Consider the following 14,091-nt stretch of genomic DNA (forward strand, 5'->3'; position numbering starts at 1 on the left):
CTGCGCATCGCGCATGCGCAGTCTATAAAGGCTTCAGACAGAGATATGCATCCCCGGTTATATTATAGATGGAGGAATATGTGGGTCCCATAATACTGTATGGAGGAATATGTGGAACCAATTATACTGTATGGAGAACAATGTGGGGGCCATTATACTATTTGGAGGATTATGTGGGGGCCAATATACCATTTGTGGGGTTGTGTGGGGGCATTATACTGTATGTAAGCAACTATACAGTGTGAAGGTGGGGTCCATCATACTGTGTAGAGGGCTGTGTAGGAGCCAGTATGCTGTTTGGAGGGCTGGGTGGAGACCATAATACTGTTTGGTGTGCTAGTGGGGGTCATTATACAGTGTGGACGGTTGTGTTGGGGCCATCATACTGAGTGGAGGGGTGTTTGGGGCCATTATACTTCATGGAGGCCCATTATATTGTGTGGAGGGCTGTGTGGTGATCACAGTTGGGGCATTATACTGTGTTGGGGTCACCATACTTTGCTGGAAGAGGATTGAGGGGGAGGGGTGTATAGTAGGGTCATCATACCGTGTCTGTGGAGGGTACTGTTGTAGAATTCACTGTGGGGGTATCATAATGTGTTTCGGGGGGACACTATTGTTGGCATCATACTCCATGGGGACAATGAAAGGGCATTCTAGGGACTTCAATAGGAGGAAATTCACTTTGTAATAGCTGCAGAGTTGTCAGATATGCTCTTCTGTGACCGCGCCAAATATTAAGTTGTTTTTTTGGGGGAGGTGGGGGTGCCCAATTGGAACTTCTGCTATGGGGCCCCATCATTTCTATGTATGCCCCTGATTGAAACATGTTGACTTTGTAACCTCATCAATAAACAATTCTTTTATGAATTCATCGTCTTACAAGGTTCTCCTTATGAGTACATCAGCAACGCAGGAAAACCACATTTTATCCGGACAGCATTTCCTTCTGGTCTGATGATCCGTGTCCTGCAGCAGATGATTTCATGCTTGAATTGTTGCAATTTGTAACAGCACCAGGTGAGCGTGCATTCATTTCTATGATCTTGCTTTTAATCGGTTAAAACCCTATTCGCCCTCTCTTTGCTCCCCAGCATTTCTCCTTCGTACTATATACTGTAGTACTGGAGTATTGCAGTATATGGTACAAGCTATCAAGCAGGTGCATGTTCAAAAACATAAAATTAGAATTAGAAGAAGAAATATATAAGAAAAACAAAAAACAAATCTATACATTTGAATTCCCCCATTAATTCCCTTCAAAGAATAAATAAAAACAAAAAATCAAAAGGAAGCAAATTTAGTATTGAAACGTCTGTAAAAGTCCAATGTATGAAAATGTAAAATTAATTAACACTTGAAATATTGTAAAGAAAAAAATCAAAACAACAGACTTGCAGTTTATTGGTCGCCGCCTTGTGATCAGACCACGTTATGTACCTCCTAATAGTACCAATAATAACCACAACAAGCCCTCATACAGCTCCATCGATGGAAAAATAAAAAAGTAATGGGTCTCGGAAACTGGCAACAGAAACCGTGTAATAAAAAAGTAATTAAAAAATATATGTTTCATATTGTTGTAATCGTATTGACCTGGACAATCATGTCGTCAGATCATTTTTACTCTGCAATGAACACTGTAAAAACTGACCCCCTTTCCTTACCCCCCAACATAGGGTGGAAATGCTTTTTTTTCACTATTTTACCAAACATGATTTTCTTTCCTATTTTTCAGTCCATTATATTGTAATAATCCATGGCATCTCTCTATCCCTATGTATGCACAGTATATATGTATGGATCTCTCCTATGTCTTATGTAACACTATGGCAGCTCTTGTTACCACACTCTGTAGTGATGTAGTGTATGAAGATGATAAGCAGCACATTGTGTGCCCAGTACAATGCCCAGTGTATGGGCTGTGGAGGGGGCGTGGATGGTGGCAGTAGAGGAGTGCCCATACAGGAGGGAGGAGCAGGACACGCCATGGCGTCCTCCCTGCAGCTCTTCACTGGCCCTCGCTTGCTGTGCCCATCATTTGGACTTCACAACACGCTGTGGCAGCTGACTGGGGGCACCTGCTGGAAGGTAGGGGCTGTGTGGTGCCCGGTGGTCGTGCAGTGCTGGCTGCAGCTTTTGTTGTATCAATAAGAAAGTGAAAGCTTCATGTGTGTGAGGAAGAGGCTGGTAGTGGCGGCTGATCACCAGCAGGGATGAAGGGGGCAGCTGATGCCTGTCTGACGGGAAGGTGGCAGAGAATGCATAGGGTATTAGAAGTCTGGCACCTCCCTGGTGTCTGTGTATTAGGGGAAGACTGGCACCTGCCCTGGTGTCTGTGTATTAGGGGAAGACTGGCACATGCCCTGGTGTCTGTGTATTAGGGGAAGACTGGCACATGCCCTGGCGTCTGTGTATTAGGGGAAGACTGGAACATGCCCTGGTGTCTGTGTATTAGAAGACTGGCACATGCCCTGGTGTCTGTGTATTAGGGGAAGACTGGCACCTGCCCTGGCGTCTGTGTATTAGGGGAAGACTGGCACCTTCCCTGGCGTCTGTGTATTAGGGGAAGACTGGCACCTTCCCTGGCGTCTGTGTATTAGGGGAAGACTGGCACCTTCCCTGGCGTCTGTGTATTAGGGGAAGACTGGCCCCTGCCCTGGCGTCTGTGTATTAGGGGAAGACTGGCCCCTGCCCTTGCGTCTGTGTATTAGGGGAAGACTGGCACATGCCCTGGCGTCTGTGTATTAGGGGAAGACTGGCACCTGCCCTGGCGTCTGTGTATTAGGGGAAGTCTGGCACCAGCCCTGGTGTCTGTGTATTAGGGGAAGACTGGCACATGCCCTGGTGTCTGTGTATTAGGGGAAGACTGGCACATGCCCTGGTGTCTGTGTATTAGGGGAAGACTGGAACATGCCCTGGTGTCTGTGTATTAGGGGAAGACTGGAACATGCCCTGGTGTCTGTGTATTAGGAGAAGACTGGCACATGCCCTGGTGTCTGTGTATTAGGGGAAGACTGGAACATGCCCTGGTGTCTGTGTATTAGGGGAAGACTGGCACCAGCCCTGGTGTCTGTGTATTAGGGGAAGTCTGGCACCAGCCCTGGTGTCTGTGTATTAGGGGAAGACTGGCACATGCCCTGGTGTCTGTGTATTAGGGGAAGACTGGCACATGCCCTGGTGTCTGTGTATTAGGGGAAGACTGGAACATGCCCTGGTGTCTGTGTATTAGGGGAAGACTGGAACATGCCCTGGTGTCTGTGTATTAGGAGAAGACTGGCACATGCCCTGGTGTCTGTGTATTAGGGGAAGACTGGAACATGCCCTGGTGTCTGTGTATTAGGGGAAGACTGGCACCTGCCCTGGCGTCTGTGTATTAGGGGAAGACTGGAACATGCCCTGGTGTCTGTGTATTAGAAGACTGGCACATGCCCTGGTGTCTGTGTATTAGGGGAAGACTGGAACATGCCCTGGTGTCTGTGTATTAGGAGAAGACTGGCACATGCCCTGGTGTCTGTGTATTAGGGGAAGACTGGCACATGCCCTGGCGTCTGTGTATTAGGGGAAGACTGGCACCTGCCCTGGCGTCTGTGTATTAGGGGAAGACTGGCACCTGCCCTGGCGTCTGTGTATTAGGGGAAGACTGGCACCTGCCCTGGCGTCTGTGTATTGGGGGAAGACTGGCACCTTCCCTGGCGTCTGTGTATTGGGGGAAGACTGGCACCTGCCCTGGTGTCTGTGTATTAGGGGAAGACTGGCACCTGCCCTGGTGTCTGTGTATTAGGGGAAGACTGGCACCTGCCCTGGTGTCTGTGTATTAGGGGAAGACTGGCACATGCCCCGGTGTCTGTGTATTAGGGGAAGACTGGCACCTGCCCCGGTGTCTGTGTATTAGGGGAAGACTGGCACCTGCCCTGGCGTCTGTGTATTAGGGGAAGACTGGCACCTGCCCTGGCGTCTGTGTATTAGGGGAAGACTGGCACCTGCCCTGGCGTCTGTGTATTAGGGGAAGACTGGCACCTTCCCTGGCGTCTGTGTATTAGGGGAAGACTGGCACCTTCCCTGGCGTCTGTGTATTAGGGGAAGACTGGCCCCTGCCCTGGCGTCTGTGTATTAGGGGAAGACTGGCCCCTGCCCTTGCGTCTGTGTATTAGGGGAAGACTGGCACATGCCCTGGCGTCTGTGTATTAGGGGAAGACTGGCACATGCCCTGGCGTCTGTGTATTAGGGGAAGACTGGCACATGCCCTGGCGTCTTTGTATTAGGGGAAGACTGGCACATGCCCTGGCGTCTGTGTATTAGGGGAAGACTGGCACATGCCCTGGCGTCTGTGTATTAGGGGAAGACTGGCACATGCCCTGGCGTCTGTGTATTAGGGGAAGACTGGCACATGCCCTGGCGTCTGTGTATTAGGGGAAGACTGGCACATGCCCTGGCGTCTGTGTATTAGGGGAAGACTGGCACATGCCCTGGCGTCTGTGTATTAGGGGAAGACTGGCACCTGCCCTGGCGTCTGTGTATTAGGGGAAGACTGGCACCTGCCCTGGCGTCTGTGTATTAGGGGAAGACTGGCACCTGCCCTGGCGTCTGTGTATTAAGGGAAGACTGGCACCTGCCCTGGCGTCTGTGTATTAAGGGAAGACTGGCACCTGCCCTGGCGTCTGTGTATTAAGGGAAGACTGGCACCTGCCCTGGCGTCTGTGTATTAGGGGAAGACTGGCACCTTCCCTGGCGTCTGTGTATTAGGTGAAGACTGGCACCTTCCCTGGCGTCTGTGTATTAGGGGAAGACTGGCACCTGCCCTGGCGTCTGTGTATTAGGGGAAGACTGGCACCTGCCCTGGTGTGTGTGTATGCCCGGATGCCTGTGTTTAGGGTTCTGGTGTGGTAAATGCCCTGTTTGTGTTGTATTAGAAGACGGGCACTTGTACGGATGTCTGTTGTTCCTCCTGCACTAACTGTGTATTAGGTGCAGACTGACAAATCTAATATACATGAGGCAAATTCTATATAATCCAGTGTTTTATTGCAATGATATAAAGTATGATATGGTGTCATCCGTCACAATTTTATTTCCATTAATCTCATATATTGGGGTCAGATAAACCATAGACATCCTGGTAATCCCTTACTTTCCAACCTGGTGAATATTAGGGTTGATGATTTATTTTAGCCCATGTTTGTTGCATAATCTTATATGAGAGAGGATTTAATTTTGGGGAAAGTCCAGATTATTGTTATTCTCTAGTCATAATTTTGGGATGAGTCTTGTAGACTTGGGTTCTTTCCCATCTTCTCAACAGGAAGGTAAAGTGTTAATTCTCCTGACAATGGGCAGCCTGTTGGTCTATGTGGAGATGTCAGTGGGTAGCAGTGAATGGTATTGACCATTGTGTGGCTTACACACTACACTCATGTTTTGTTTATAGGGGGAGCTATTGGTTGGGTTATTGGGCTGAACAATGGCCACTTTACTAAGCAGAACTGATAACATTCCTCTGCCTCCAAAAAAGAATCCAAGATTATATTCATATAGTGGTCGGGAGCTAAAAATGTGTTTGGTCAAATTAGAAATATATAGTGTAATAATTGTATTGTAAACTTACAACACTTCCTGTATCGTTCTCATTAGGTTGGATCCATTTTGAATAGGTTTATACCAGAAACAGTCAAGGTTCTCCACCGCAGGATGTCCTCACAAGCCTCAAAAGATCATCCAGACGGCCAGAAGCCCCCACTTCTAGTGGATGACCACACCGTGGCTACAATTAGAGATTCCAAAATCTTAGTTCTCTTGAGGGGTCTTCCCGGGAGTGGTAAATCCACCCTAGCAAGAGATATTGAACAAAAATACAAGGACACCTCTCGACTGATCTCTGCTGACCGATATGAAATCAAGCCGACAGTGAGGAGCTCTGGCGGAGATTACTCTAAACTAGATGATGAGCTGTCAACTTGCTTTGATAAACGTGAGGCTAATTTGGTCATCCTGGATGACACTCACCATGACCGGGAACGACTTGATAAGCTGTTTGATATGGCCAACACCTATCATTTTGCAGTGGTTGTCCTGGAACCTAAGACACCATGGAGACTGGACTGTGCTCAACTGAAAGACCGGAACCAGTGGAAGCTATCATTGGAGGAGTTGAAGAACTTGAGGCCCACACTGGAGAAGGAGCTCCTCCCTCTGTACTTTGGTTGGTTCCTTGCAAAGAGGGATGAGGATTTCCTGAGAAAGACCAGCCATGATTTCTTGGAGCAGCTGGGAAACCTTAAGGCATTCAAGAAGCGTCTGCCAGCATGTATGTGTTACTTTTATACTGTTGCAATCAGGTGGTTGTTGTTGTTTTTTCTTTCTTCTGGTGTGTATGGTTACAATAACAAGTTATGACGTGATGTAGTAACTGCGTCATTATCTGGACTGTGATTCCAGAGCTTTCAACGTTTCATTGAATATCTGTGAAGGGGCTTGGACTGGTGGCCAAAACTTTCCTGTAAAAGTAGATAGCTGGAAAAATAGTATGTTCGTAGTTTGGACTTGTCATAACAAGTCAACATTTATACTATTTGTACTTTTTTATGCTGTGATCTCTCTGCTTAAGAGTACTTAATTTTGTTTCCAACCTAGAAAACTAGTGCTCTTATTCATTAAGCAATTGCACAAAATTTTTGGGCAACTTGTTGATGCTTAAAAAGTTAACGATTTTTGATGATATGCTAGCTCCACCAACTTTTTTGGAAACTCCTTAGTTGGTAGGGTACATGGTCGAGTTCGGCTGACAAATTCATCAAAATTTACTCCCCCAAAAAAATATTGATAATTATGACAGAAATATACAGATGAAAGATTCGCCAAAGTCATTAAGAGGACATGCCTCTTAATGAATGTGGTATATCTTACTCCTGCGCACCCTTCATCAAGTGCACAAAATACCAGTCTTGGTGAATTGGGGCCTAAGTCTGTCGATACTTCTGAACCCTGAAATGAAACTCATGAATCCAAAAAATTGTGAAATAGGTCCTCCTTTATTAAAGGTTGGAGAGAATGTGTTTCTAGAAATGACAACCACTACTCTTTTTTGTAGAAATGTGCTCTGGTTAGTTGTGTTCCTTTCGGCCACCCAAACAGAAGTAATGAAAACTGTAATCTTTCTAGTTGGGCAGGAGATATAGGAGATGTTTAATATCAGTGCACGCCATATTGCCACATGGTTTCCACCTCGTTAATTTAATTTAGCTTGAATAAGATCATCTATAGCTAAAATTGGCTTTATAGGGCTGTTTTGCCCTGCACATGTACTGAAAATCAATGCAAGCGTATCTGATTGGGACTAGTGACATCTTCACATTTTGCTCTGCTACTTATTGTCTGATGTCTGTAGAGGTAATGTAGACTGTATCACAACCTATAGCACATGGTGATGAGTCCATCCTGCATATTATATTTAGCACAACTATAAAACTTGAATGGAACTCAAGAACAAGAGGGCCCCATTCTTAGGAGAGACGGACGTGCAGACATCACTCTCCATTGCAGAATGGGAGTTATGGAAACCTTCATAGAGAACAGTAATATTTTAACTGTCTTATCCTAAAGAAATAACAGGTTCTTCATCTGCCCCCTTCTCATACAGTTGGCATACAATAGCACAAGGATGTGTAGAAGAGATCTGGTTTGTTTTTGTGCATATTCTTATTTTTTATACTTTTTCTCTTCCAGTTGGCTATGAAGACAAGCAAAAATTGGATCTTCTGAAGCATTTTGCCAAATCTCCCAACATTCTACACTGCACTGCCAAATTCTGTGATTATGGGAAGGCTGTGGGGTCAGAAGAATACGCACAACAAGAGGTGAGTGGTTATTGGATCGGTGGCAACTGATAACATATTTTTGGACATAAGCATGACTGGTTGCATCAGAGATGTCAGCTCTCGTATGCAAAATTTTTCAATTTCAAGGTAAACCGTGAAAAACGCTGCTGATTATCAGGAAAAGGCATTAGTTCAAACTTATAAAACTATTTTTTTAAAATAAAAACTGGTATGTGCCAAGCAGAATACAGGAGTCAGGAATGATACTTCTGACAACTATCTGATGTTTGTTGAAAGTTTTAAAATGTAGCAGTTCTTTTTATTTATTTTTTCATAAATCAATAGTACTCGTGGAGCTAAGAATCTTTTGTAATACCGTAATTCTTATTAGGGAAATCTGCTTCTTTCTCCTCCTGGACTGATCTTTCATTCTCAAAATTCTCGATTTTCAGATAAAATCTATCTTCAGTGAATACAGATTTTCCCATTTCTGAGATAGGAGATGGCAGTTGTTCTGTTTCAGGAGAACGTCTGTGTGCCTCTAGCTCTTCCCCCTCATATGAAATAGTAGTTGGTGCTGTTAAAACTTTATCTCTGTTATGTGAAAATCTATCTTCACTGAATACAGATTTTACAAATTTTACCCATGAATTGAGAATGAATGATCAATACAGAAGAATAAAGAAGCATATTTCTCTGATAAAATATATTAAAAAGTTGCTTATTTTTATGTGTACTACTGATTTATGAAATGAAAATTAAAAAGGTTATTCTTTAAAGGGAACCAGACAGCTTATACCTGCTGCTCGATTCACAGGCCGCATGTATCGGGCATTGGCTGTATGATCTCAGCCAAGTGTCTTTGACTCTTAAACGCTGTGGCATATCAGAGAAAGACATACTTTAAAAGCCGCAGGAGACTAGTCGGGCAGGTGGGTCCCCAACAGCTTCTTCCCATTTGCTACCCTGGAGTGATTGGTCTCTCCCTATACACTTACGCAGGGAGAAGCCGCCATGGTCCCGACTGTCCGACTAGTCTCCTATACGGCTTGATCCATGGCAACTTCTGAAGTATGTTTTTCTTTAAAACGCCGCAGCATTTCAGAGTCAAACATACCTGGCTGAGATCATGCAGCCAGTGCCTGATACATGCTGCTCGAGCCACAGGAGCAGGTATCAGCTGTCAGGTTCACCTTATTCTAATGTTAGACATTAGATCAATGTCTTCAATATTTGCCAAAGCTGCTGATCTTGGGGGAATGACCAAAGATTTAATGTGTTTGGAGGCCTCCAATAGTCCCCTGATGGCTGGTGCTGATGTAAAGGAATCCTTCTTCTCTTTGGAACTGACATAAATACTTGGGTGTGTGCACATTTATGGGGAGGTCAAAGGGTGTAGCTGTTGGCTGATTACCTTTTTGATCATCGCCTTTGCTTCCATGATTTGGCTCTGGTAATTCTGCAGCGATGACATCATGGCCTCATCACGTGACTGCTGGGCCAGTGATTGGCTGCAGCTTCAATGTGACCTATGGACGTGAGTGACATCATCACTGCTAGAGCAGAGGATGTCAAACAGATAAGTAAAGTTTTTGGCAACTTTTTTTTAACACTTTAGTAACCCATCAGTCCTGATTGGAGACATTCAGCCTTTCCTAGTCAGGAATTGTTTCCTGGTTCATTCAAGAACTTAAAATGTTTAATCCTGATTTTGTGCCACCTGTACAACTAAGTCTGGTGTATTCTACGTTCTCTTCACAGGCCGTGAAGAAGGCTTACTCCAGGGGTTATACTCTGCACATCTCCACTTTATTCGCCACCCCCAGAACAGTCGGAGCACAAGTAGAACTCTCAGCAGACCAGCTGCTGGTATGGCCTCTAGATGCTGAGAAAGAAGTGATGCCCAGGGATAACTTACCTAGGGGAAGCCGTGCCCATATCACTCTGGGCACCGCAGCAGAGGTGCAGGATGTTCAAACTGGTATTGACCTTTTGGAGTTTGTAAAATTGCAGCAATCAGGGAGCGATGGGGAAAATCTGGGAGAGCTGACCGGACCGGTCGCTGGTAAAGTCTCTTACTATGATAATGCGATGTGGATGCTGAACCTGTCTAGAAAGATTGAAGTGAAATCCATCTATTCAGGTTACTATGGAAAACCTGGTGTTAATGTCCCTTTACGGGGCAGCAAAAAGGGTATTTTAAATCAATGTCAAATTATGTAAGTGATGACAACAAAATAGTTGGTCCAAACTTTGTCTTTTTTTTTTTTTTTAACTTTTCAAAGTGGCACTTATTTTTCTAACCTGTATTTAAATCCTCCATCTTGTGAAAATGAAAATGATGGCACAATTAAATAGTGTTTTTGGACTTGCTTTCTCATATAGTACTTAAAACCTAACAGCAGTAACTGCTTTACACATAGATTATGTAGTATTAAGTCCCTTCCAGGGGCATAACTATAGTAGGTACAGGGGTTGCAATCACACCCGGCCCCTCGAGCTTAGGGGGGCCCAAAGGTCCCTTTAACCAATATGAAAAGACTATTCCTATTAATGACCTGTGATAGTTTGGGGCCCTGTTGGAGGTTACGCATCAGCGCCATGAGCTTCAAGTAATGCAACTGGTCCCTTTAGTGACTAGCTTGTCTAGCAGGCACATGGCTTCTTGTCTTCACTTGTAGTACTCAAGTAGTAAAGAAAGTTTTATTTGCTATATAATACACTATACTTCATCATGCTCCACAGACTTATTTTCCACACTCGCCTTCATTCAAGTGGAAACAAAAGGAGATAGCACAATGAATCATGAGGCTTCAGGATGGTAACAAATGGAAAATGTGTAATAATAGGAAAGATTCTAGGTAATTTGCCTTTTTTTTTTTTTTTTTTAAACTATTATTGAGTTTTGGAGGGGATATTTGTGCAAATGAAAATGGGCTTTAAATGTGTAATGTTAGAGTTGTTATAAATGGCCACATTGAGTTCAGTAGGAGTAGTACCAAGTTAAATATCTTGGTTGGTTACAGCATTTAATTCTAGTGTTTCTTTTTTTCGATGAGGTCATGTAGAACTGTTCACATCGAACATTTACAAAACTATGAAAGGCTTTCTGCATTGACAACATATATTTAGTTAGGTTCATTAGACTATGTTCAGACAAGTTTTTTGAGCGAATCCACTAAGAGCAGCATCTATTTTACTGGAGGCTGCAGTTCTAATTAAAAACTGTTTCATCTGCTGCAGATTTACCAGTTCTCTGAATAATCCCCACCCACACCACTGATTGGTTGCATTCTGTGTATACTGTGCATAGGCAGAAAACTGCCAATCAGTGGTGTGGGCGTGATTCAACTACCTAGCAGCACGCCATGAAATCCTCTAGTGATATCTCCTGCTGATATAACAATGATTTAAAACCAAAAACTACAGCAAGCAACCCATTAGGTGACACATTGCTGGAATCATGGTCTCTGCACATTATGCTACTCTCAAAAATCTGGTGTCAGATTCCCTGTAAAATCGCTTAGAAAATTAGATTCAATTGAATTTCTATATTCATTTTTTTTTCCTTCATTTTCAGGGATGCCTGAAGAAAGATAATTGCATGTCAATTCTTTCAGGCAAAATTTGCTTTAAATGTGACTTATCAAGTGAAAAAGCTGCAAAAATTATAAACCTCATCAAAGACCACATCAGGAAGATAAAATCCCCCCCCCCCCCCAAAAAAAAGAATTTTTTGTACAGTGGCTTTAGCGTAAAAAAACTTTTGAACTCCTGAAATAACTCCGTCTGACTATAGCTTGATGATTATCATGAGCTCATCATATCTATCCCATATATTTTAAGTGGTCATGTTAAAAGTTTTCTCACTATTTATCTGTAAAGTCTTACAAGCTATTTCTGGCGGTACATACATTATAAAGCCCATGGGGCTGGAAAGTTTTGCACTACTTTCTATAGAGAAAACTGGTTCATACCAGACAAGAAATAATGTTTTGCTATTTATTATTTTTGATCATCTTGTATTACTTTTTTTGCTTTGTATGCTAGTAATTTATTACAAACATTAATTTACTTCTACAGTTGCCATCTCCTCATTTTTGTGCCTTAGAAACAAAAGCAATGCAAAAAGCTATTTACGTCGATCACTTCTACCTGAACAATTGTTTAAGTTTTCATTGAATAGTTTGGTGTTGTCAGCCATCATCCGTGCACAATGTGGAGGAGGGTTGCAGCGCTCCTACATGTTACAGTCCTTCTATTCCGGAATCGGAATGTGAGCAATGTAAATGCCTGGGAAGAAGGATTTACTGAGTTGCAGTACTTACCCTAAACTTATACATTAACTTGGACATGACTATTTATAATGTGCCCATTTCATACACAGTTGGGCAGGCAGTTTGTTTTAGGCGTAGCGAAAAGAAAATTGTAACCTTTTGGGGCAATAGATGAAGCTGATTCACAGGAGACAAGCTTTGCTCACTAATGGATCAACTAATAATAGTGTCCATACACATAAGAACGAGCTTGGCCAAACCCCCCTCCGATATAATGTGTATTTTTGCCAACAAAACCTCTCCCGACTATAAATATAAAGGGAAAAAATCCTCTAACTAGGTAGAGTACCGCTCCAGCAGATTTTTTTCGTTATTTCCTCCTCTGTTAGCAATCAGTACTGAGTGCATTAAAATGCTTACAGATTGCTGTCTTCTGCCGTTCCCAGCCTTTCTCCCGTCCTCTCCTTCAACATGCGACTAGCATCTTCTGTGTAGACCGGAAGCTACTTTCTCAATGTAAGTCTATGAGGATCTCATAGGCTTACACTAAGAAAGGAACTAACGGTCCACGGAGTAGCCAATAAAAGAGAGCTGCGATCACAGATGCAGGATAGGACTGGAGCAGCGCTGGAAACGGCAGAAGACAGCAATTGGTAAGCATTTCATTACACACACATAACTGATTGCGAACAGAGGGGGCAATCAAAAACCGCTGGAGTGGTCCTTGAAATATAAACATACCCAATCCCTTGTTCTCACTGGAATTGTCTGGGAATGGCTTATTGCTTTCTCCTCATTAATGGAACTTGCAAGAGAGACTTGGGAATAACTGGCTAACTGAGCTTGTTCCGTAGATGGATATTTAATGTGTATGACCACCATTGATAGCACTCCAAAACTGGGATTTATCCATTGGGAGTAAAACACATCTATACATTAAATGAACCTATTTTTCTTAACCACAAATAGATATTGTGGTGATTTTCTAGGACTAAGACTTGTTTCAATCCTTTATGCTCGTCTTGTTTTCGCTTTTTTTTTTGTCTTTAAAGGGAACCTGCGATTGGGTTTTCAGAGAGCAATCTCCCATCTATGTTATGATCCTTGATCAAACCTGTATAAAAAAAAAAAACGTTCCTGTTAGAAGGTGCAATCTTATACAATTTCTTTTTATATAAATTGCTCATCAAGAATCATCTGGACGGTGTAAAGAGTCATTGTGGCGAAAAAGGCAGAATGGATGTGCTGACAGCAAGGACACTGCCTCCTCCATCACCGCAGTACCGCCATGATGACTCTCGGGGAGCTATTCATGCACCGTGCACACTATTGTATAACTTCTTGCATAGTGAACTGTCTGATTACAAAATGGACATGTTTAGAAAGGACCAAGCACTATAACATTGTGGCGTTGGTTTGCACCAGGAAACACTAGTGACAGGTTCCCTTTTAACTTATTGTTTAGTTTATGGCTTATGACTGTTAAATAACTGTTAATGCTAATGTATGTCAAACAAAAAATGTAAATTAAACATGTCTTATAAATATTACCAAATTGTTTAATAAAAAAAAAAAAGTTATTGTGTGAAGAAATTTTGTGAGTACCAAAGGAATATATACAAGGATGCACAATAAAATGAAAAAAAAAACTTACTAAAAAAATATTTAGTATATGCTTTAATATGGAGGTAAAGATGGGGTAGTGGCCAAAAATACAGTCACATCTTTGAATCTTCTAACTACATATTTTCAGCCATGCATGTGAGTGATGGTGGAGATGTAGGCACAAAGGCCATGTATCCCTACTTTTGGCTTTCCAACTACATCCCTGGCAGGTGCTGATAACCAAATGTAGTTTTTACAGTAGTGGGACCCCCACTTGTTAGAGACCACCGGACTACAAGCACTGACTGGAGGAAGAGCAGCTTCACAGGAACAACTCAGTGAACTCAAAACTTGCAAGAACGTTAGAAAAAGCAGATCTTGGAGATTGGGTCAAT

The 14,091-nt window shown here is 43.1% G+C and overlaps 1 protein-coding gene across 1 annotated transcript; it reads left to right on the top strand.

The window, feature by feature from the left end:
* Positions 1-1,947: 1,947 nt before the first annotated feature.
* On the top strand, positions 1,948-10,747 carry CNP (2'',3''-cyclic nucleotide 3'' phosphodiesterase). Its single transcript, XM_073683543.1, has 4 exons — positions 1,948-2,091; positions 5,632-6,304; positions 7,723-7,853; positions 9,576-10,747. The coding sequence occupies exons 1-4, from the start codon at positions 1,990-1,992 to the stop codon at positions 10,035-10,037; spliced, it is 1,368 nt and encodes a 455-aa protein (XP_073539644.1). The 5' UTR covers positions 1,948-1,989; the 3' UTR covers positions 10,038-10,747.
* Positions 10,748-14,091: the final 3,344 nt, after the last annotated feature.

This window comes from Phyllobates terribilis, unplaced genomic scaffold, assembly GCF_046119375.1.
Source record: "Phyllobates terribilis strain yellow unplaced genomic scaffold, ASM4611937v1 Scaffold_5__5_contigs__length_657084704, whole genome shotgun sequence".
Lineage (NCBI taxonomy): Eukaryota > Metazoa > Chordata > Amphibia > Anura > Dendrobatidae > Phyllobates > Phyllobates terribilis.